Raw genomic sequence first — 25483 nt, 5'->3', positions numbered from 1 at the left:
GCCTTCGTTGCAATTGCTTTTGGCATCTTCATCACGAAATCTGTGCCCATTTGTATGTCCAGAATGGTATTTCCTAGGTCATCTTCCAGGTTATTATAATTTTCAATTTTACATTTAAGTCTTTAATCCTACCATTTGACCTAGCAATCCCATTACCGGGTGGATACCCAAAGGAATATAAATTGTTCTACCATAAAGGCACATGCATGTGTATGTCCATTGCAGCACTATTCACAATAGCAAAGACATGGAATCAAACTAAATGCCCATCAGTGGTGGATTGGATAAAGAAAATGTGGTACATATACACCATGGAATACTATATAGACATAAAAAAGAATGAGATCATGCCCTTTCCAGGAACATGGGTGGAGCTGGAAGCCATTGTCTTTAGCAAACTAATGCAGGAACAAAAAACAGCTCCTTTCTCGGGGTTCTCTCTGGATCTGCACAGCTCCTCTCTGGGGGTTCCCTCTGGATCCACATGGCTTCTGTCTCGAGGTTCCCTCTGGATCCACACAGCTTCTGTCTCGGGGTTCCCTCTGGATCCACACAGCTCCTCTCTCAAGGTTCCCTCTAGATCCACACGGCTCCTCTCTCGAGGTTCCCTCTGGATCCACACGGCTCCTCTCTCGAGGTTCCCTCTGGATCCACACGGCTCCTCTCTCGAGGTTCCCTCTGGATCCACACGGCTCCTCTCTCGAGGTTCCCTCTGGATCCACACGGCTCCTCTCTCGAGGTTCCCTCTGGATCCACACGGCTCCTCTCTCGAGGTTCCCTCTGGATCCACACGGCTCCTCTCTCGAGGTTCCCTCTGGATCCACACGGCTCCTCTCTCGAGGTTCCCTCTAGATCCACACGGCTCCTCTCTCGAGGTTCCCTCTGGATCCACATGGCCCCTTTGAGGCTCTTTTGTTCCAGTGTAAAGGTGAGGAGAGTGGGGCTGAGAGCCCAGTGCCAAGTGATCAGTGGTCGGCAAGGAGTTTGCAGAAAAGCCATTGTGATTAGTGCCAGGTGGTTGCTGGTGATGGGGACTCAGAAGGCCCAGGTGGAGTCCCATTCCACGGTGCTGAACTGGAGCGGTCCTGGCAAAGTGGGCTTAGGGCCACAGATCATCACTGCGAGCTGTTTGCTCTGAAAGAAAGGCAGTGGAGTGGAGTGAACCACCACAAGGTCAAGTGGAGATGGGGAGAGAGAGCGGGAAGCAAGCTGGTGAGGGGCGGAGGTGAAGGAGAGCACGCAGGGATGGGACGGAGAGTCACGATGGAGGGAGCAGGGTCTCAGAGACGTCCACTGACTGCTCTGCCTCTTTTCTCCTCTGACTGAGCGTCTACGCACCCCTGATTTTTTCAGCCTCCTGTGTGAGCCCCTGTGTGGCTCCTGGTCACCTCCAGGATAAAGTAGTACAGAGCACATGCCAAGCGCCCGACGTAACCGACCCCGTGGCCTCCCTGCCACCCTGCTGCTGCTCCCCCATCGCCATGGGGTGCCAGCCCCTGCCCCATGTGCCCTGCGAGCTCCTGAGGATACCCTCAGATCTGAGGGGCTCAGGCCTCTGCCTGGAATCCCTTTTCCTGCCTTCAAGACACAGCTGGAGACAGCGTCACCTCCCCTGACAGGCCGTGTTGGAGTGCTGGCTGGGGCGCTCAGCATAGCCGTGGGAACGGGGCACCTCCTGGTCGGCTCCAGTGAGACCAGAGAGTTGGTCACTGGAGCGGGGGTGTCTGAGTTGGAGGTAAGGTGGATCACCTGAGGTCAGAAGTTCGAGACCAGCCTGACCAACATAGCGAAAGCCTGTCTCTACCAAAAATATGAAACTTAGCCAGGGGTGGTGGTGTGCGCCTGTAATCCCAGCTACTTGGGAGGCTGAGGCAGGAGAATCGCTTGAACCCGGGAGATAGAGGTTGCAGTGAGCTGAGATCGTGCCACTGCACTCCAGCCTGGGCAACAGAGCGAGACTCCATCTCAAAAAAAAAAAAAATGCTTGGGACTGCTGCCGGGCACAGTGGCTCACACCTGTAAGCACTTTGGGAGGCCAAGCTGGGCAGATCACCTGAGGTCAGGAGTTCAAGACCAGCCTGACCAACGTGGCGAAACCCCATCACTACTAAAAACACAAAAATTAGCCAGGCGTGGTGGTGGGTGCCTGTAATCCCAGCTGCTTGGGAGGCTGAGTCAGGAGAATCACTTGAACCCAGAAGCCAGAGGTTGCAGTGAGCCTAGATCCCACCACTGCACTCCAGCCTGGGTGACAGAACGAGACTCCATCTCAAACATATATAAAATAAAAACCAAAATGCTCGGGACTGGGAATGTTTCAGATTTAGTATTTTTTCAGATTTTTGAGTATTTGCATCATACATACCAGTTGAGCATTCCTAATTCAAAAATCCAAAATTTGAAATGCTCTGATGAGCTTTTCCCTTGAGTGTAGTATTGATGCTCAAAAAAATTTGGATTTTGGAGCATTTCAGATTTCAGGTTTTCAGATTTGGGATGCTCAACCTGTGTATATCACTGTTGTTATTTTTGGAAAACATGCTCATGCCTTTTATTGCTATTACAAATAATAATTTCTGAAAACAAAGTTTAAGTTATTCAGGCGTTATTGTAGAAGATACTGCGTCAACCCCAACTGTCTGTCTTCCATCTGCCCAGTCTTAGAGTGCCCCACGTAGCTCCTGTTTGCCCCCAGGTCCCATTTTCACCCTGCCTCACCTGTCTTTCTCACCAGGGAGGCTGAGTGTGGGACACATCGGCTGGGCTCCCGTACTCTGGGGTCCTGTTGAGCTTAGCCAGTGAGGAGCCCCCAGAGGAGGCAGGTGGTTACTCCTGCAGCTCCCTCATCCTGGGAGGCTGCCTCTACCTGGCTGGACTCCTCGAATGAAGGTCGCTGCCCCACCCAAGGGGACTGGCTCTACCTGAAACTCTCTCCTTCCAGGTTTTCTAACTGTTCCTCACCCCAGGTCTAGGGCTGGTAACAGCTTCAGGTTATTGCACTATTTCTTGGGGTTCCCCATGCACCTGTGCCTTTGGGAATGGTCCCATAGACGGTCACTCACTGAGCATCATCTTAGAAATGGGGCCGTACACTATGAAGGTGAGCAGGCAGAGGTGGGTACGTTGGTCAGACCCCTGGACTGGTGACAACCGCCAGGCAGTGCACAGAGTTGGAGTGATGGGGGGCAGAACCAGACCATGGCAGCAGCCCCTACGCCTGCTGATGGGACAGAACAGGTGGAAGCAGGGGGTTCCCCAGGTTGCTTCACAGTGAGCAGCAGTGGCAGTGTCCTGCCTAGGCAGGGCTCTGTGCTTGGGGTCTCCAACTCTGTCCCCTACCTGTGTGGGTCAGTAGGGGAGAGGCACACTGCAGGTCTCTGCAGTGTGATTTTAGAGTTGACAAGCTTTATACCTAAAAGCTCTCTAGCAAGGCATAAACCTTCCATTTCACAAGTACGGATAAGGATTAAACTAGGAACACCCTGCAAGAAGGGACTGTGGTAGCTGACGCTCACTCTGCAGTGCACTCAGCGGCTCCCAAACCTGCGGGCAGGTTCAGCAGAGGATGGGCATCCTGGGGAGAGACAGGCTGAGCATGTTACTCAACTCTCCTCTTTCTCTCTGCATTTAAGTCCAAAGTCAAAAGCACTGCGTTTAATTCAGCTCCTTTAGTGATGCTGGTGTCGCTGTCCTCCCACAAAAGGGAGCACAGAAAGTGCTGAAGGGAGTAACACATTGGTGCTGACAGAGTCTCACTGTGTCGTCCAGGCTGGAGTGCGGTGGCACAATCTCAGCTCACTACATCCTCCGCCTCCCAGGTTCAAGACATTCTCAAGCCTCAGTCTCTCGAGTAGCTGGGACCACAGGTGTGCACCACCACGCCCAGCTAATTTTTGTATCTTAGCTGAGGTTTCATGTTGGCCTGACTGGTCTCGAACTCCTGACCTCAAGTGATCTGCCCGCCTCGTCCTCCCAAAGTGCTGGGATTACAGGTATGGGCCACCGTGCCTGGCCCGAGACTGCTTTTTTACCATCTTAATGTTGTCTGAGATGATGAGTGTGAGATCTGGACCACCCCACATAAGTGGCGCCAACGTCTTTTCTAAGAAAGCTGTTGTGTTTCCAGCTTTCCCTGCAGTTCCTGCCACTTGTCCTGGTGGGATGGGGTGGGCTCGGCTCTGCTGGATCCACGCCTCACTCATGGATCAGAACATTCCTTTCTCAGTCTGTGCTCACTAACCTGGCCTCCATCTCTTTACCACTTAATTGATATTTCAGTTTCCTCATCACTTACTGATTTATTTCGCTTGAATCACCAAGTCCCTAGAAGACTGATGGTTACAAAATTAAGCATGAAGCTGAGGAACGGATCCTGGAACAGGGCGGCCTCTGGCAAGCGCTGCACCGCCCTGGATCTGAGCACCTTTGAAACCGCAGCAAGCACTGCTTAGTAAACGAAGGTGGTTCTGTGGACAAAATCTTCGCATAATGGGTATAGAATACAGAGAGGAAGATGCCGAGGGGTGTAACCATCGATCAGCACTCCGCTGCTCTCTGTGTGTGGGTTCCAGATGGGGAAGTCCTCCTTGGCATTCTGACCCCAGTGTGCTCTGCCCCCACCCTGCAGGCATCTCTTCTCTGTTCCTTCTTTTGACTTAAAAGCAGAGAATATAAAAAATGACTTATTTACAGCTCCCTGTGGCCATTTTCTCAACTTTGAATTGAAAATATTGGCTGGGTGTGGTGGCTCACGCCTGTAATCCCAGCACTTTGGGAGGCCAAGGTGGACGGATCACCTGCGGTCAGAGGTTCAAAACCAGCCTGGCCGACATGGTGAAACCCCATCTCTACCAAAAAAAGTACAAAAATTAGTTAGGCATGGGGGTGGGCGCCTGAAATCCCAGCTACTCAGGAAGCTAAGGCAGGAGAATCACTTAAACCCAGGAGATGGAGGTTGCACCACTCCCAGGAGGAGCCAAAATTGCACCACTGCACTGCAGCCTGGGTGACAGAGCAAGACTCCATCTCAAAAAAAAAAAAAAAAAAAAGAAAAGAAAAAATATTTATAATATGCTAACACACTAAGGCTTTGTTTTTTGTTTTTTGTTTTTGAGATGGAGTCTCGCTCTGTCCCCCAGGCTGGAGTGCAGTGGTGCGATATCAGTTCACTGCAACCTCTGCCTCCTGGGTTCAAGCAATTCTCCTGCCTCAGCCTCCAGAGTAGCTGAGACTACAGGTGCGCACCACCACGCCCAGCTAATTTTTGTATTTTCAGTTGAGACAGGGTTTCACCATGTTGGTCAGGATGGTCTCAATCTTTTGACCTCGTGATCCACCTGCCTCTGTCTCCCAAAGTGCTGGGATTACAGCCGTAAGCCACCGCGCCCAGCCCACACTAAAATGTTTGTTTGTTTGTTTGTTTGTTTTGAAATGAAGACTCGCTCTGTCGCCCAGGCTGGAGTGCAGTGGCGCAATCTCGGCTTGCTGCAAGCTCCGCCTCCCAGGTTGACGCCATTCTCCCGTCTCAGTCTCCCAAGTAGCTGGGACTACAGGCATCCGCCACCATGCCCGGATAATTTTGGTTTTGTATTTTTAGTAGAGACGGGGTTTCACCATGTTAGCCAGGATGGTCTCGATCTCCTGACCTCGTGTTCCGCCCACCTCGGCCTCCGAAAGTGCTGGGATTACAGATGTGAGCCACACTAAGGTTTTTATAGTCTGGAAAGTAAGCAGCAGCCCCTGTGTATGTTGACATATTAAAATGTGGAGCATGAGATAAAGGTGGTGTTGGCAGCCTCCAGGGTAGAGCCAGCTACACAGCTCATGGCAGGAGAGGTTTGTCTGCAGTCAGTCACCCAGATTGTGTGGTGACGGAGCCCCAAATGGTGGGCACGGAACCACTAAGCCTGGACTGTTTTCTCAGAAGGTCTTTTCTTCTCACGTTAGAAGCTTCCTTTTCTAGTTGAGGCCAACCCCTTCTGAAATTGGAGTAACCATTCCCAGGAGTGATGGGACAATCCTCCTTCCAGAATAAACAAGAGTTACAGGACTGGACCAAAACAAGTGTGGAACTTGAGGGTGGGAAGTGAGTCCTTACGCTCTGCTTCTCGGGGCGTCTATTCCCTCACTGTGTGGGTGTTTCCAGTATCAGTGGGGAGAGAACCTGGGACGGGCAGATTGATGGTAACGGTCTGGTTAGTAGTGGATTATTTTAGCAGTTGTTATTTTTATAAATAGGACACCTTGAAATCCATTTTGAGTCATTGTCTCATCTGCTATCCTGCTCTTAGTTTGATTAAGGTGTATAAGTAAAATGAATTTCATACTGGTATGTGTCTGTTAAATTATCCTTTAGTATTTTTGCCTGACTAATAAATGATTAGTGATAGTCTGTCTTGTTCATTTTCATAGAATTAAGGCCAAGAAGACCGAAGAATTACACCGTCTTACAACACATTTTTTTTTTTTTACAAATTCTTTCTAAATTAAAATTCTGTGTAAATGGGTTTCAGAAAAAGTAATCGATGACTGTAGTGCTTATCTCTGAAACATACTTGTCCAGTTGTTTGCTGTATTTGCAGGTGTTTTTAAAATGTGTATGGTAGAATGAACATTTGAAGGCCTTCTGCAATCTTATTCAATTCAACTGCATTTTTTTGTCTAATAGAATTAGAAAATAGCTTCAATATAAAATATACTTGTAAACATGTTAAAGCTTTATTTAGATCAATGCTGTTTCACTTAAAAAAAAAAAAAAATTGCAGTGGTGTATGCCTATAGTCCCAGCTATGTGGGAGGCTGAGGTGGGAGAATCCCTTGAACCAAGGAGTTTGAGGCCAGGCTGGGCAACATAGTGTGCGACCCCATCTTGAACAAAAAAGAAAGAAAGAAAGAGAAAAAAATCACATGAGGCACTTTCATAGGTGCATTATTTCTCTTACAAAAAAAAAAAAAAATCCATGTCTAATCCTTTAATCTTATAAAGGAATATAAAGGTAATCCTTTAATCTTATAAAGGTATATAAAGGTTTTTGTTTTGTTTTGTTTTTTTATACTGGTTATTAAATCTAGATTCACCAGTGTTCTTTTAAACCTGCGTGCTTCATTTGCTGACATTTCCTCTCTGAGGTCAGGAACACAATATAGTCATCTCAGATCCGTACTTGCCCCTCTCGAATTTGATCTGTGCTTCTTTCAGTGACTTGCAAGATACCAGGCATTAACTCATGCCTGATATCTACAATGAACCTTCCAGGGGCCTGGATTATAGACAAGAGCAAGGGACATCCACCGCTGCCCCCCGGTGCGCGTGTCTAAGGGAAGAACAGACCTGTAACTTCAGTACAAGGTGTGTGTGACTCACGAAGCATTAACAGGCATGTCAAAACTGGAGCAGTTAATTCCGACCTGAGGGGCTCAAAGGGAAGGTTTTATGGGAGGAAGTAGCCTTTGAACTGAACTTTGAAGGCCTATTAGTTTCCCAGGATGCCACAACTTGGTGGCTTAGACAACAGAAGTTTATTTCCTTGTAGTTCTGGAGGCCAGAAGTCTGGAGTAAGTCATCAGCAGGGTTGGTTCCTAAGTCCTCAGCAGGGGTGGTTCCTTCCGGAGGCTGAGGGAGAATCCGCCCCACGCTGCCCTCAGCTCCTGCTGTTGCCGGCAGTCCTTGGCATCCTTGGCTTGTCGCTGCGTCGCCCCAGCCTCCACCTGTCTTCACGTGGCCCTCCCCTCCGTGCCGCTCTGCATCTTCTCTCTCTCTCTTATTAGGACACTTGTCATTGGATTTAGGGCCCACCCTAATCCGGGATAACCTCATCTCCAGATCCTCACCTTAGTTACATCTGCAGAGACCCTTATTGAAAATAAGGTCTCATTCTGATGTTTCCAGTGGACCTGTCTTTTTGCGGAGGCCACTGTTCAGCCCACTGCAGAAAGGCAAGCAGGATGTCAGGTGACCATAGGAGAACAGGGAAGGCACTGTTGAGGAAGAAAGAATAGTGTGTGCAGAGGCATAGAACAGAAGCATGAGGAACGCATTCTCAAAACTGGATTTCCCAAAGTTCAAACCCTTCCTTTGAAAAGGACATGTTGAAATGATCCTAGAGTATGAGATTCCTAGGGGATGTGATAGGAGATGAGGCTGGAAAGGTAGGTTAGAGTTCGAGTTCTAGAACCTTGAATGATACAGGGTATATTGTGTAGGTAGGGAGGACACGAGCAGCCAGGCACAGTGACTCATGCTTATAACCACAGTGCTTTGGAAGGCTGAGGCTTGAGGCCAAAAGTGCAAGACCAGCCTGGTCAACATAGTGAGACCCCATCACTACAAAAAAAAAACAAAACGGAATAAAAAAGTTAGCCAGATGTAATGGCAGGCATCTGTAGTCTCAGCTGCTAGGATTGCTTGAGCCCGAGAGTTCAAGGCTGCAGTGAGCCATGATCGCACCACTGCAGTCCATCCTGGGTGGCAGAGTGAGACCCTGTCTCAAAAAAACAAAGGTACCGAACAAGCGTATTATGTAATCAGATTTGTTTTTAATAGGAGAAATACTTCCAGTATTTCAATTTAGTGTTTATAATTGCTTGCATTTAAACTTAGATGTTGCATTTGTAAAAGTTTGTTATTAACCTTTATGAATTAAACACTTTAATATAAACTTGCTGCTTATTCATATTCTTCTTTAGCAACTCCCTTGCATAATAATGTTGGGTTGGCATCTGTTTAAAGAGTAGTGAGATTTAACATCAGTCCGCAAACAGGTTTCTTCCTTTCGTAGAGTAGTAACTCAAGTCCCAGTGTGATACTCTGTAATTATGCTTCTATCCTATAACACTGAAAATATCAAAAGCAAGAAGGGAGCATTGTGTTAATATCTTAACCTCAGTTAGCTTTTGAATATGGAGTTGGAACTTCTTGCCCTCTCAGGAATTTTGATAATTTATTTTATTTTATTTATTTTTTTGAGACGGAGTCTTGCTCTGTTGCACAGACTGGAGTGCAGTGGTAGGATCTCGGCTCACTGCAGCCTCCACCTCCCGGGTTCCAGCCGTTCCTCTACCTCAGCCTCCCAGGTAGCTGGGATTACAGGCACATGTCACCACGCCCGGCTGATTTTTGTATTTTTCATAGAGATGGGGATTCACCATGTTGCCCAGGCTGGTCTCGAATTCCTGACCTCAGGTGATCCACCCAGCTCAGCCTCCCAAAATGCTGGGATTACAGGCGTGAGCCACCGCACCCGGCCAAGGAATTTTGATAATATATTTTAAACAGCCTGTTGTTGAACAGTTTGGGTGGGTTTTGTTGTTGTTGTTGTATAACTCCAAATTACACTCATTTTCACTCTGTTTCAATTTATTTCTTCCTCCAAGTACAATGTGAGACTTCACCATAATGTAACTAACACAGATGGTGCCACCTATAATCGTAAAGTTTATACTAAAAGTAGAAAAGCGACATTAAAAAGGAACGTTTTATATTTTACTGTATTTTCCTAGCTTAAAAAGCTTATACTTTTGTTGTGATTGATGTTGTTTTATTACATCAGTAATAATCTGTCCTTATTCCCACTCAACAGAAATTTTATTATAATTTGTAGGTGGCTCACGCCTGTAATCCCAGAAGTTTGGGAAGCCAAGGCAGGTGGATCACTTGAGCCTGGGAGTTTGAGACCAGCTTGGGCAACATAGTGAGACCTCATCTCTATTTAAAATTAATTATTATTTTTCTTTTTTTGAGGCAGAGTACCATTCTGTTCCCCAGGCTGGAGTGTAGTAGCACAATCTCAGCTCACTGCAACCTCCATGTCCTGGGTTGAAGCAATTCTTTTTTTTTTTTTTTTTTTTTGAGACGGAGTCTCACTCTGTCGCCAGGCTGGAGTGCAGTGGCACAGTCTCAGTTCACTGCAACCTCCGCCTCCAGGGTTCAAGCAATTCTTCTGCCTCAGCCTCCTGTGTAGCTGGGATTACAGGTGCATGCTATCATGCCAGGCTAATTTTTCTATTTTTAGTAGAGACAGGGTTTCACCATGTTGGCTAGGATGGTCTCGATCTCATGACCTTGTGATCCACCCACCTCGGCCTCCCAAAGTGCTGGGATTACAGGTGTGAGCCACTGCACCTGGCCTGAAGCAATTCTTGTGCCTCAGCCTGCCAAGTAGCTGGGATTACAGGCATGCGCCACTATGCCCAGCTAATTTTTGTATTTTTAGTAGAGATGGGGTTTCGCCATGTTGCCCAGGATAGTCTCAAACTCCTGGCCTCTCAAGCAATCCACCCGCCTTGGCCTCCCAAAGTGCTGGGATTACAGGCGTGAGCCACTGCACCCAGCTATAAAATTTAATTTAAAAAAAAATTTTAAAGATATTTTATTATAAATTTTATTTTTGTTTTTAAAATTATTTTTAACTGGTTTTACACATTCAAAGAGGGTTTATTATAATTTATTTTAAATATTTAACCTTTTACGGCTGGGTGTGATGGCTCACACCTGTAATCCCAGCACTTTGGGAGGCTCAGGCAGGCAGATCACTTCAGGTCAGGAGTTTGAGACCAGCCTGGCCAACATGGTGAAACCCTGTCTCTACTAAAAATACAAGGATTAGCCAGGCTTGGTTTCCCACACCTATAATCCAAGCTACTCAGGAGGCTGAGGAACAAGAATTGCTTGAACCCTGGAGGTGGAGGTTGCGATGAGTTGAGATTGTGCCACTGCACTCCAGCCTGGGTGACAGAGCGAGACCCTGTCTCCAAAATAAATAAATAAATAAGTATTTAACATGTAACTTTGTTTGGTCAAGTGCTTTATATTTTTAAAAAATGTCGTAGATCCTCCCCCAAACCTGGAACCCAGTTACAGAGGTTCTAATCTTGAGAAAAGCATGAGACCTCTTCCAGCCAATGGGCATCCTCCAAAGTGCCTCATCAGAACTTCAAAGCTTCCAAGGCCATCACGACAAGGAGGGTCTGAGAAACTGTCGCAGCCAGGAGGAGCCCAAGGAGATGCTCCCGACCATCATGTGGAATCCTGGACGGGATCGTGAGACAGACACAGGGCATTAAGGAAAAAATAAGGAAATCTGAATAATGTGGAGACTTTTGTTAATACATTGTTGGGGGGGGGGATGTGTGTGTGTATGTGTGTGTGACAGAGTCTTGCTCTGTCACCCAGGCTGGAGGGCAGTAGCACAATCACAGCTCACTGCAGCCTCAACCTCCTGGCTCAAGAGACCCTCCCACCTCAGCCTCCTGAGTAGGCTGGGGCCATAGGTGGGCACCACCACACCTGGCTAATTTTTTTTATGTTTTGTAGAAACGGGGTCTCACTATGTTGCCCAGGCTGGTCTCAAACTCCTAGCCTCCAGGGCTCCTCCTGCCTCGGCCTCCCAAAGTGCTGGAATTACAGGTGGGAGCCACTGTACCTAGACACATTCATTATGATTTTCTTGGTTGCTTAACTATAACCGCTGCACCATGCTAATGCAAGATGTTGATGATGGGGAAACACATTTCCAGCTGCCCTGGAGGCTGTGTGCATGCAGGACAGAGGCAGGAGAGCCCAGCTCTGCACATCTCCCTGGATGACGGAGGAAGCCCACGCAGGGAGCACCAAGCCGCACTCCCACAGCTCCCCAGCCAACTAGGGGGCTGCCTGTGTGTGAAGGCAGTGCTGGAGGACCTGCCAGAAAGTCTAAGCCACGGCAGGCTTGGAAACTGTCTTAACTAGGAGAGGGCTCCACAAGCCACCCACCAGTCCATCAGCCACAGGTGGATGCCTGACTGGCTGGGGCACAGCCTCTGACCACTCCTAACCTAGGATTGGATTATACCTCAGAGGTTGAAGTAAATATGCAGGAGTCTACACTGATATGAATAAATGATCAGATAAATAAATAACTCTCCTGTACATAATTATTTTAAACAAGGAGGTAGGGCATAACTCCTGGCCATTAAGTGAGGGGTCCTAGTGACCTTCTTAAAAAGATTACAGTACATAAAGGAGGAGGGAAAGAGTACCTCTACTTGGAGAAACCTGACAAATGTGACTTCACTCAGGTGATTAAGGTGATGAGTCACGTTGATTTTAGGCACCCTGGATAGGATGGGATGAGAAGGCATGTGTACCCTCAGTATGATGATGAGGACGGAGCGTGCGCCTCCATGTGCGATGAGGACGGAGCGTGCCCCTCCGTGTGCGGTGAGGACGGAGCGTGCCCCTCCGTGTGCGGTGAGGACGGAGCGTGCCCCTCCGTGTGCGGTGAGGACGGAGCGTGCCCCTCCGTGTGCGGTGAGGACGGAGCGTGCCCCTCCGTGTGCGGTGAGGACGGAGCGTGCCCCTCCGTGTGCGGTGAGGACGGAGCGGGTGCCTCCGTGTGCGGTGAGGACGGAGCGGGTGCCTCCGTGTGTGGTGAGTATGGAGCGGGTGCCTCCGTGTGATGATGATAATGAAACTGTGTAACCCAAAGACTGAGAAAAACCGTGTGTTCTCACACTGCTTTAAATAGGCTACCTGAGACTGGGTGGGTAATTTATAAAGGAAAGCGGTTTAATTGACTCACAGTTCTGCATGGCTGGAGGGGCCTCAGGAAACTTACAATCATGGCTGAACGGGAAGAGGCACGTCTTTCGTGGTAGCAGGCAACAGAGAGAGCGAGGGCAGAGAAAACTGCCTTATAAAACTCTCAGATCTCCTGAAAACTCAGGCACTATCACAAGAACAGCATGGAGGAAACTGCCCCCATGATCCAATCACCTCCTAGCAGGTCCTGCCCTTGGCACGTGGGGATTATGGGAACTACAATTCAAGATGAGATTTGGGTGGGGACACGAAGCCAAACCATATCAATAACGTAAGATGATAAACTTGGGGAAACCTGATATGGAGTATATAGGAACTGTTCCAGCTTTGCAACTTTTTTGTAAATCTGGAACATATATTTATTCAAAATACAATGTTCATTGAAATAATTTAGAAATCAACACATTAAAATGGTATATTAAAAATATAATCTAACACCAAACTTACAGATTTTCAAAAATTCTGTAAGTTTGAACATTCCTGCCCTATATTATTTTCAATTATTATTTCACATATTCATATAGTAATATTAACATGTATAATATGTCTATAATATGTGTACCTCTTTTATGAAAATTCTTGATTTAATGAACAAAATTATCTTCTGAGGTTTCCTTTCTGGGAGATGGTTTGTTACATTTTACTATACTTAGCCTCCCTCTTGATTTCTTGCTTTTGAATTTTAGGATGTTAGATTTGGCAGGCAATTTGTAACTTAAATACTGGCTGAATGTATGCTTGACTGCCCTGATCTTTGGCTTTTGTTTTGCGCCAATCCCACACTCAGTAGGCATGAGGAGACTGCGCATGCGGCTGCGTGAGGAGCGTCATCCTTAGCAGCGATGGCGGACACGGACCAGAGCTCTCTGTGCCGCTCTCATGAGAGCTTGCTGTTTCAGGCCTTTCTTAAGCAGGGCCCTCACTGTTTAGTCTATCAGGGTTTTGAGAAACATGGGAGCACACCAACTTAAACTTCATCTGTCCATCCGTTCCCTCCCTGATAGCCGCTGCTATTCATTCACGAACCCCGAGCTTGTCCTTGGTAGTGCTGGTGGCAGTGTGATGACAGTCACTGTCCCCTCCATTGGTTTGCAGTGTCTGTAAGGACAAGGGTTGTGGTTGTTGTCTTCCCTGCGGCATCCCCGCCTCTCGCACAGTGGATGCTGCGGGTGCCTCACCAGAATCCTGTCTCATCCAAGTTCTCGTATTTCAACATCTCTGCCCCAGGACATTCTTTGGCAACTGGGCTTGTGGGTAGAAATGACGGGGGTGATGTCCCAGGAATTACCTGGAACCCAGGCAGGGCAGGAGTGGTCCTCCCACGAGACAGTTCTGAGGTCTGTACAGCCTCAGAGCATCCTCCCTCATAGCTTCACTCCAGGGTCACGAAGGTATAACGTGCTTACTGGGCACCCTTTCTTTAGAATTTTTCCTCCCCTAACTTTCCATGGTCTCAGGATCAGCTTTGGGAGGAATGCACACTAGACAATATGCAATAAATATTTATAGACTGAATTAATGTATGGATTACTTGAGTAAGATACTGATCATTCAAATAAATTATCACCCAGGAAGGAAAAAAATATTAGAAATACACAGTCACTGTTAACGAGATAGAAGGTAATAACTGATGAGACAGAAGTAAAATGCTGTTGGCGTTCAGGGGAAGAAGTCATTTTAGATTTCCTTACCCTTTCCAGGTCAGGGTTGGTGACTCACCTGTGTGTTCTCAGGTGATCCAGTGCTCACCCTGGGCTGATGCATAAGCTTTGAGGGTGGATAACCGGTCATTGTGTCCCCCTGTGGGTAACCCCAGGACAGGGCCCAGGACACAGGGGTCCTCCCCAGGTGCGCTCAGATGAGTGCACCGTTGAGTGAGGGAAGTGAGTTTAATAAGGAGCTACTGGAGCCTGGGACAGAGCTTCAAATCCCGCTTGGGTCACTACTTCACCGTCTGATTTGGGGCAAGTGACGCAGCTTCTCCTAGCCTCGGTTTCCTCAGAGGTAAAATGAAAAAATGAAGCTGTATTCCTCGAGGTTGTCACATCAGTTAAGTGAGGTGATTTATTGCAGTACCTGGTCCGTAATAAGCACTCAGACGTTCACTTCTTTTGTGGGAAAAGATGTCCGTTGAGGTTGGATTGAAATTAAACAAGGAAAAGTCAAGGAGGAGGACGTTTAAGGTAAAGTGAGTGAACAAGGGCAAGAAGGGAGAGGTCAAAGGCTACGGGAGACTGACAGGGAGCCCGTTTGCTTAGACATGAAACCAGGAGCTGGGAAATAAGGCTGCGGAGAAGCCAGATGTGGAGATGCATGAATGAGACAGGAGACGTCTGGACTTTATTCCACATCAGGAGGGAGACATTTGAGAGAGAAATATCCAGGAGGCAGTTGCAGTGACAAAACTCTGCATTATAAATTGTAATATCCCAAAGAGAGGTCAGAATGAAAATAGACTTGAGAGTGGTCCACATCATTTGTCATGAAATTGGCAAACCAGCTGCATGGATGTCCACAGTAGGAAATATACAAAATTGTGGGGCTCCTTTCCACAGCCAAAGAGCTTGGTTAGTATCACTTGTTTAACACTTGTTTTGCTAATTAGCTTATACACTACATGTTTTTCTTCTCAGATATTTCCCAAGTAGTCCAGATCTTCCTAAAATGCACAGATCGGTGTGGGCTGAATGGAGCTGTCAAGGATGTCTCTTGCAGATGGCATAATTTGGACTGACCCATGAAAATAGGGAAGGATTTCGGCAGAACAGGGAAAGCAGTTGTGGCAGGCCGAGGGAAGGAGGGGGATCAGCTTGGCTAAGAACACAGCTTTGGAATCCAGAGGCTTCAAGTTCAAATTCAGGTTCCATGACTCACCAGTCATATCCTTGAGCCAAGGTCTAATGAAGGAGTTCACTGGGCCACAAACAGACGGAGAAAGTATTTCAGGCAGAGGAAGCAGTAGTGTCAGGCCCCATGGAAGAGACAGCAGAGCACTGATGGAGGACTGGAAAAAAATACGGGGCTGGAGAAAATACGGAGCAGGAGTGTTTAATACAAGAGGCAGCGAGGTAGGCGGGGGCCAGGCCTCCCAGGTCTTATAGGTCAGGGGTCCCCAGTCCTGGGGCCATGAACCAGTACAGTTCCCTGGCCTGTTAGGAAATGGGCTGCACAGCAGGAGGCAAGGGGCAGGTGAGCCAGCATTATGGCCTGAGCTGTGCATCCTCTCAGATCAGGGACAGCTTTAGTGTCTCATAGGAGTCCAAACCCGATGGTGAACTGTGCCCACGAGGGATCTAGGTTGTGTGCTCCTGATGAGAATCTGGTGCCTGATGATCTGAGGTGGAACAGTTTCATCCTGAAACCACCCACTACCACCCCCAGTGGAAAAATTGTCTTCCACAAAACCAGTCCTAGGGACTGCTGTTCTAGGTGACTTCAAGGGTTTTGCCTTTATTCTAAAGCAGCTGGATTAGATTATATTTGCATCTGGCAAAATCTTCCTGGATGCAGTGTGGACAGCTGTGGAAGATGCAGGGGGCAGAAGGATTGGTGAGGAAGTTAGGATATCTAGGGGGGTGGCCATGGAGGCAGAGAAATGAGTGGATTTGAGGGTTCTGGGGTGCAAAATCAAGGCATTGTGATAAATTGGTTAGGGTGACGAGGACATTGGCAAGGATGACTCCTAGATTTCCATGATTGGTTGGACGGTGTTGCCTTTTCCTTATCAGTGTGCTATCAACCCCACAATACATTGTCATTATTTTTGTTTAAATTGTCAGTTAGGGCTGGGCACAGTGGCTCACACCTGTAATCCCAGCACTTTGGGAGGCCGAGCCATGCAAGATCACCTGAGGTCAGGAGTTCAAGACCAGCCTGGCCAACATGGTGAAACCCCATCTCTACTAAAAATACAAATATCAGCCAGGCGTGGTGGTGTGCACCTGTAATCCCAGCTACTTGGGAGGCTGAGGCAGGAGAATCGCTTGAACCTTGGAGGCAGAGGTTGCAGTGAGCCAAGATCGAGCCACTGCACTCCAGCCTGGGTGACAAGAGCTAAACTCCGTCTCAAAAAAAAAAAATACATAAAATAAAAAATAAATTGTCAATTAGCTTTTAGAGAGATTTAAATAATTTTTGAAAGCATTTGTATATTTGTCCACATTGTTACCATTTTCAGTGCTCTCTGTTCCCTGTGTAAGTCCGTATTTCCATACAGCATTTATGTAAATAGTACCTTTAAAATTTTTTTAAATTTCTGTCTGCTAACAATGAGTTAGTAGATACAAATATAGTAGCCTTTTTTTCTATTTGCATTTGCTTTATTGTACTTTTTTCCTTTTTTTAAGTTTTATTTTTGGTTGACACATAATTGTACATATTTATGGGATACAGGTTGATGTTTTAGTACATGTATATATTGTGTACTGATAAAATCAGGATAATTAGTATATCTGTCACCTAAAACACTTATCATTTCTTTATGGCAGGAACATTCACAATCCTCCCTTCTAGCTATTTTGAACTGTACAATATGTTATTGTTAACTGTAGTCACCCCACTGTGCAATAGAACACCAGAATGCATTCCTGCTGTCTGACTGTAACTGACCAACCTCTCCTCATACCCCCACCCCATTCCCTCCCCAGCCTCTGGTAACCACTCTCTACTTTCTACTCCTGTGAGATCAGCTTGTTTAGATTCCACAGATGAATGGGATGGTATTTGTCTTTCCACGCCTGGCTTATTTCATGTAGCACAGTGTCCTCTAGGTTCATCCTGTGCTCACAGATGTCAGGATTTCATTCTTTTTTATGGTTGAATAGTACTCCATTGTTTATAGGTACCACGTTTCTTTATCCATTCATCTTTTGGCGACACTTAGGTGGATTCCATGTCTTGGCTGTTGTGAGTAGTGCTGCACTCAACATGGCAGTGCACATGTGTCATGAACACTCTGATTTCATTTCCTTTGGGTATATACCTGGTAGTGGGATTGCTGGATCATAGGGTAATTCTATTTTTAATTTTTTGAGGAACCTCTGTACTGTTTTCTATAATGGCTCTACTAATTTATATTTCATTCCCACCAATAGTTCAATAAAAGAGCGGGGGGGGCTCCCTTTTCTCCACATCCTCAGCAACACTCATCTTTTGTTTTGTTTTGTTTATAATAGCCATTCTAACTGGAGTGAGGTGATATCTCATTGTGGTTTTGATTTGCATTTCTCCAGTGACTAGCGATGGTGGACATTTTTTCATATACCTGTTGGCCATTTGTATGTCTTCTTTGAGAAATGTGTATTCAGTTCTTTTGCCCATTTTTTAATCAGATTATTTGGGGTTTTTTTCCTGCTGTTGAGTTGTTTGAGTTCCTAATCTGTTTTGGATATTAACCCTTTATCAGATGTATAGTTTGCAAATATTTTCTCTCATTCTGTAGGTTGTCTCTTCACTCTGTTGATTATTTCCTTTGCAGGATAGAAGCTTTTTAGTTTGATATAATCCCATTTGTCCATTTTTGCTTTTGTTCCATGTGCTTTTGAGGCTTTTCACATAAAATATTTGCCCAGACCAAAGTCATGAAGCATTTCCCCTATGTTTTCTTCTAGTAGTTTCGTAGTTTGGGTCTTAGATTTTCAGTCTCTAATCTATTTTCCATTGATTTTTGTATCTGATGAGAGATAGGAGTCCAGCTTCATTTTTCTGCATGTGGATATCTAGGTTTTCCAGCACCATTTATGGAAGAGACCACCCTTTGCCCAGTGTGTATTCTTGGAACCTTTGTCAAAAATCATTTGGCTGTAACGTGTGGATTTATTTCTGGGCTTTCTAATTCTCTTTGTCTGTGTGTCTGTTTTTATGCCAGCTTCATGCTGTTTTGGTTATTATAGCTTTGTAGTATATTTTGAAGTCAGGTAGTGTGATATCTTCAGCTTTGTTCTTTTTGCTCAAAATTCTTTTGGCTATTTGGGATCCTTTGTGGTTCTATACAAATGTTAGGATTTTTTTTTCTTGTCCTGCGAAGAATTGGTATTTTGATAGGCATTGCATTGAATCTGTAGATCACAGTGGGCAGTGTGGTCATTTTAACAATATTCTTCCAATCCATGAACACAAGATATCTTCCCTTTTATTTGTATCTTCTTCAATTCTTCCTCTTTTTTTTAATTTTTATTTATTTTTTTGAGAGTCTCACTTTGTAACCAAAGCTGGAATGCAGTGCCGCAATCTCACCCCACTACAACCTCCGCCTCCCAGGTTCAAGCAATTCTCGTGCCTCAGCCTCCTGAGAAGCTGGGATTACAGGCCTGTGCCACCATGCCCAGCTAATTTTTGTATTTTTAGTAGAGACGGGGTTTCTCCATATTGGCCAGGCTGGTCTCAAACTCCTGACCTCAGGTGATCTCCCTGCCTCAGCCTCCCAAAGTGCTAGGATTACAGGCACGTGCTACCACACCTGGCCTGCCTCAGTTCTTTCATCAGTGTTTTATAGTTTTCACTGTAGAGGTCTTTCACCTCCTGAGTTAAATTAATTCCTGAGTATTTTGTTTTTTTTGTAGCTATTGTAAATGGGATTTTTAAATTATTTCTATTTCGGATAGTTGTCTATTAGTGTATAGAAATGCTACTGATTTTTTATGTTGAGTTTATATCTTGTAACTTTACTGAATTTATTAGTTTTGACAGTTTCTTGATGGAGTCATTAGGGTTTTCCATATATAAGATTATGTCATCTGCAAACAGGGACAATTTAACTTCCTTGTTTCCATATTTGGATGCCTTTTATTTCTTTTCTTGCCTGACTGCTCTGACAAGGACTTCCAGTACTACCTTGAACGGAGTAGCAACAGCAGGCATTCTTGTCTTGTTCCTGGTCTTTTTTTTCCCCTTTATTTTTATTTTTATTTTATTAGTTTTGTAGAAACTGGGTCTTGCTATGCCACCCAGGCTGGTCTCGAACTCCTGGGCTCAAGTGACCCTTCCACCTCAGCCTCCCAGAGTTCTGGGATTACAGGTGTGAGCCAATGCACCTGGCCTTGTTCCAGATCTTGAAGGGAAAGCTTCCAACTTTTCCCCATTCGATTAGCTTTGTCTTTGTTTTATTAACCCTGATTTAATTCTGTAACCCTGCTAAACTCATTCTTTTTAGATCTAGGAACTTTTTCTAGATTCTTTGGTATTTCCTATGTAGAAAATCATACAGTGTGCACATAAAGACAGTTTTGCTTTTTCCTTTTCAACATGTATGCCTTTCATTTTTTTCTCTTGCCTTATTTCACCATCTGGGACCTCCAATATAGTGTTCATAGAATTAGTGAGAGTGAGCATCCTTGCCTGGCCCTTGATCATACTGGGAAAACATTTCGTATTTTACCATTAAATCTGTTAGTGATAGGTTTACGTATAAGCTCTTCATCCGATTGAGGGAATTCTTTATTATTACTGATGTTTTGCGTTTTTTTCTTTTAGCAGTAGAAGACTCAGAAAGTGGTGTTTACATGCGATTCATGAGGTCACACAAGTGTTATGACATCGTTCCAACCAGTTCAAAGCTTGTTGTCTTTGATACTACATTACAAGTAAGTGTACTCCGTTTTCACGAATTTTTTGGTATATTTTTGGATGGCTACTACTTTATACGGCAATTTAAAACCAGCAATGCCAGCAAACGTGTATTGAGTCCTTTGCACTATCGGGCACTGTGCTGAGGTTTTATCTGAATTCTCCACATCTTGGCAACCTTATAAGAAATGTGCTATTACTGTCTTCTTCCTAAAGACAGGGAAGCTCAAATTATAGAGTTTAAGAACTTAAGTCAGAAAGCTTTGGCCAGGTGCAGTGGCTCACGTCTGTAATCCCAGCACTTTTGGAGGCCGAGGCTGGCAGATTACCTGAGGTTGGGAGTTGGAGACCAGCCTAGCCAACGTGATGAAACACCATCTCTACTAAAAATACAAAATTAACTGGGTGTGGTGGTGCATGCCTGTAGTCCCAGCTACTCAGGACCCTGAGACAGGAGAATCGCTTGAACCCAGGAGGCAGAGGTTGCAGTGAGCCGAGCTTGTGCCACTGCACTCCAGCTTGGCAACAGAGTGAGACTCCATCTCAAAAAAAAAAAAAAGAAAAAGAAAGCTTAGTCCACAAATTGTTGTGGAATTTAAGGACCTAATCCACAGAGCTAGTACAAGATGGGGTTTTGAACACAGGCCTGTCTAATGTGTGTTAGAACCTAAGCTGTTCATTATTAAACGTATGGCCTTGCTCAGTATATCCTCATGGTCTTTCTTAGTTATTTAGTAGAACATATGATAAATAAATTTGAAATAATATTGGTAAAAAAGAAGAAAATCACAAAAATGGGCAATCTCTTGAAAGAAGAACCTTACCGATCTCTTTTCCCAGAAAATTTGAATCTTAACATTTTGGTATTAAAATTATGCTTATTGCAACTTACTTTATATCAATGTAACTTATAATCACATACAAAAAGTCCTAAATAATATACTCAATACCGTGATCAAACTACATTCAGTGTAATCAAATGGGTGTCTACACACATATCTGTGCATATACATTTAGTGTATTGTTTCTACATAAATATTTTCCAAGTAGGATTGTCCTCAGTCGAGTTCCTCAGAAGTAAATGCTAAACCAAGAATTCATGGGTTTATGAAGGATGCACTCCCAGGAGGAAGCATGAAGGGATCAGAGTAAGAGCAGGGCAGGGGAAGACACCCAGCAAGGGCCCTGGAAGGGCTGCCTCAGCCTGAGCCCTCGGGAGCGCCAGCTGAAAGGTGCCCTGGAGCGTATCCACCCCCTCCCATAGCCCTGCCTTAGATGATCCTTCCAGGCTCTTCCTGCTCCACCAGGCCCTTTAGACCTCCCCAGGGACCCCCAGGTGTGGCCTGCTTCTGTTCCCATGCCCCACACCTGCCTTGCGTCCTCAGAGGGCTCCCCGGGCTCTTGGAGCCCCTTACCTGTATTCTGTGCCTGCCACCCAGGACTTACAGGATGACCAAAAATGATTTTGCTTTTGTTTAATTTCATTTTCCAATTGTTTCTTGTTAACATAGGGAAATACAATTGATTTTTGCAAATTGGCTTTATGTTCTTTGCTGAGTTCACTCTGGACCAGGTAACCTTCAGAGTCACTTTTAAAACCCTAAGATTCTTGATTATTTGACACAAAGAAGGAAGCATCCAAATACAATCTTATAGTAGGGAAAACAGTAGGCAGTTGTTTTAAGAGATGCGGTCTCGAGAACTGTGACTACATGTTTCAATAACAAAATAACGAGAAGTTCTGAATTCCCAAAATAAAGGAACTACTGGCTCAACCTATTTCAGCCTCACCCCCATCCCCCAGAAGGTTTACTTTTTTAAATACCAGATCTTCTGACCACCGGCATTTCTACCAACTTAAAAATAAGTGACAGTAGGCCGGGCACAGTGGCTCAAACCTGTAATCCCAGCACTTTGGGAGGCCAAGGCGGGCAGATCACTTGAGGTTAGGAGTTCAAGACCACCCTGGCCAACATGGTGAAACCCCGTCTCTGTTAAGAATACAAAAATTAAAATTAGCCGGGTGTGGTAGAAGTCACCTGTAGTCCCAGCTACTCGGGAGGCTGAGGCGGGAGGGTTGCTTCAACCCAGGAGGCAGAGGCTGCAGTGAGCCGAGATTGTGCTACTGCACTCCAGCCTGGATGACAGAGCAAGAGTCCAACAAAGCAAGACTCTCAAAAAATAATAATAACAAGTAACAGCTGATTTTACTTTTACCCAGCTTTCCATGTATTACTCATTTTGGCTAAACCCTAAAGAAAGTCAAGTGAGTAATACATGAAAAATGCAATGCCTTATGGAAGTCCAAGGTGACTGATCCAGTAAATATCACTTCCGTAATTAACAGGAGCTGTGAGCATCATCTCCGGGAACCGTTTATCCTGTGAGGCTCTAAGTTGAGAGGAGCTGAGCTGCATTACCATGGAAATAGGGGGAGAGAGTTGTTTGGCATTGGTTAAGTCAAGGTAAAAAGATGTATTTGAAAAGGGGTGATTTGAGTATTTTCTAGACAGAGGCTGCAGTAATAGCCATTGACACACCCTCAAGAGCTAAGAAAGCAAACAGAAAATAGCCACGTACCCAAAACAACCTAAGAGACCAGTTAAATAAATCCTCACATAGGCATATAATAGAATACTGCATAATGGAGAAAATGTTTGTCAAGAGTATATTCATTGATTCATTGATTAGGAAAAGAAAAAGTAAGCTGCAGAACAGTACTCAAAATGACCATGTTACTCTGAGGATACGACGTCATCAGAGCCGTAACTGCTCTAGGGACCAAGGCGAGCCACTTGCAGGGAAGCTGAAAGACTGTGCGCAGACAGGAGTAGAACAGAGCCAATGAGAGGAGAGCAGAATGCGAGGGTGTGCCGCCAGAATGAGGGGGAAGAGCAGTCTCGGGCTTGGCTTTTCTGCTTCCATCTTCGGTCTCTTGAGAGGCCGACTGGACTCCCTGCAGTTGGGTTCCATGAGATTCCCCTCGGTTTAATACTGGAATCACCCTGGGGATCCATGTAGATATGTCCTGGCCATCTCAGTCCTGATAAAGTGGAAATCAAATGTCCAACTGGGAGGTCTGCCTGCTGGGGGATGTAATCCCCACTGTCCTCAAGAGCCACACTGTGCAGTGCCAGCAGGGGCCAGCCCAGCAGGAGAGGCACCTGTAAACCAAGCCCAGCTTTTTCTCCATCAGTCAGTGGCTCATAAGGAGCTCCCCCGAGTCTGGGTGTGGATCGAGGTAGGGGAGGCACCGGTGTCAGAGCAGCTGCATCATGTACCCATGCAGTGTCCATGTACTTCACAGGCCTGGGCGAGCCCTGTCTCGGCCTGGCAAGAGAGGGTCGCTGTGCATGCTCAGCATTCGGCTTGGGGGGCCTGGTAGTTCCCTGTTCGTGATGGGGAGCTCAGGTTGCATGGTCTCCGCATCTCGTGGCTAGCTTGTTCGGTCTCTATAAGGGCCTGGTGCAGTCGGCCAGGAACTGTTTCCCAGCGGGAGAGTCATTATCTGCAGGAGAAGGCATGGTTGTTTTGGGGTTAATCTTCCATCAAAACCCTCAATGTCTGCTCTGTAAATTTCCTTTTGGTGGAGGCTTCCTACAGCACCCCTAGTATCAACCTTGCTGGGTCCTAAGGCCACACAGAAGAGCAGCCTGGACTTGCCACATGCCTGATCGTGCCCTGGGCCTCTCTGAAAACAGCCTTTAGTGTCACTCAGTACCGGTGTCAGAGTAGCACGTACACATGTGGTGCATGTTGCCTCCAAAACACCTGCCTGGTGGTTGCAGTGGCAGGTGGAGTGTGGAGTGACAACTTGAAGCTCCCATTGGAGGGGTGTCTCCAGTGTTTCAGGCCGTTCTGGAGTGTGAGACCCCCGGTTCTGCGGGGTCTGTCCCTCATGCTCTGCCCGGCACATATCTCACAGAGGCACCTAGAGCTCTGCTACTTCCTGCCTGTCCAGTCCAGCCCACACCGCTATCAGCGCATGGGCCAGTGTGGCAGTGTGCAGTGTGAAGATGGCCAGCTTCTCTGCAGACCGTAATAAGGTAGAGAGCAGGGGTGCCGCAGCCTTGAGACACACGGGTGAAAGTATCCTGTTGCCAGGTAAAGCAGACTCCGTCTAGGGGTCCTTGTAGATTGGTATAGAGAAAAGGAGTATGTGCCCAGGCAGGGGCTGTGGGTCCCCCAAGATACTACATTGGGAACAGCTGCTGCAGTGACAAGTTCACTTTTCCTATTGAAGGGGCCCCTCACCTGTACATTCCTCAGGGGCTCCAGGAGGGAGTGTCCTCTGGGTATGGAATGTGCAGGTGGCACATGACAAATCCGTGCCAATTCCCCTGTCTCCCGAAGCCTGTGGATTCCTCCTGTATAGTTCACTGTGCCACAGAAGCCTGGCATCTCAGCCTCATTAAACACGGACTCAGCAGTGCCCTGCACTTCAGGCAGTCAACCAAGTGAGCGGTTAGAGCCACTGCCAGCTGCGTGCACAAAACGTTAATGAACAATTTCTCATAAGACCACTCATAGCAATCGGTCCCACCAAACTGGTGTTAAATTTCTCGTCTTTGTCCTAACGTTACTAGCACCTATTCCCATACATACTTCTTCGGTTTCTGCAGCTGTGAAATGGCAAGATCTCACAGTTTGTTTTGCATATAAGTGGTTTCCTCCCCTGCAGCATGCGGAAACCTGTCCCCAGTTACAGGTCAAGGGGCGGCAAGGGTGGGAGGGTGAGAGGCCCGCGCTAGGCATCTGCCCTAGGAAAGCCCGTCGCTGAGCTTTCGAGTAAAGAAAGGTGATTCTCAGACACTGGGGAGCCAGCCGTTCCCACTGCCATGGGAGGCTCGGAGGAACTCCCAGATCTGGAATCTCAGCTTCATCTGAGTCCAGTCAGATGTCCCTCTGTCTGGTGCCAGGGTCCCACTCCTTCCAGATCCATGCCCAGCTTTCCCATCAAACCTGGTGATGCCACCAATTCCGCCTGTGCATCCACACCCCGCAGAGTTATGCTTTGTGTTTGATTTTGGAAACAGCCCTGTAGCTACAAGAAATAGACTCTCTGGGGACTGCCATAGAGGCTTGTTGGGTTCTCTGTCTGTGGGTGCAGGTCCCAGACCTGGGCTTGAGGTTTTCTCAGAGGCCCCAGCGCACTCACGGGATGCTGTCATACTGAGTCCTTTGGTCCTGGCTTCTGCCTCAGTGGCCGGTGCAGTGGCCATGTGGGCCCTGGCACACAAATGTCATCACAGGCACAGATGATGGCTTTTTTAGTCACAATGCCATGGCCTGCCCTGGATTACAGGAATCTGGTTTCCCACTGACAAAGAGCTCAACACTGTG

General features: G+C 46.5%; 1 protein-coding gene across 25 annotated transcripts in view; it reads left to right on the top strand.

Moving 5' to 3' along the window:
- The window catches only part of PRKAG2 (protein kinase AMP-activated non-catalytic subunit gamma 2), a 321562-nt gene that overhangs the window by 262490 nt on the left and 33589 nt on the right, over positions 1-25483 (top strand). For 15 of the 25 annotated variants that reach the window (XR_010158706.1, XR_010158710.1, XR_010158708.1 and 12 more), the window contains one exon: positions 20048-20157. Coding sequence is in view for 12 of the 25 variants with exons in the window: in XM_024358103.3 (XP_024213871.1) it covers positions 20048-20157 (110 nt within the window). In the remaining 13 variants the exon portion in view is untranslated. The remainder of the gene's footprint in view (positions 1-20047; positions 20158-25483) is intronic. The other 10 variants (XR_010158707.1, XR_010158712.1, XR_010158714.1 and 7 more) reach the window with 1 other exon arrangement.

Source organism: Pan troglodytes, chromosome 6, assembly GCF_028858775.2.
Source record: "Pan troglodytes isolate AG18354 chromosome 6, NHGRI_mPanTro3-v2.0_pri, whole genome shotgun sequence".
Taxonomy (NCBI): Eukaryota; Metazoa; Chordata; class Mammalia; order Primates; family Hominidae; genus Pan; species Pan troglodytes.
Note: the sequence above shows the minus strand (reverse complement) of the source record. Positions and strands in the feature narration are given on the sequence as shown.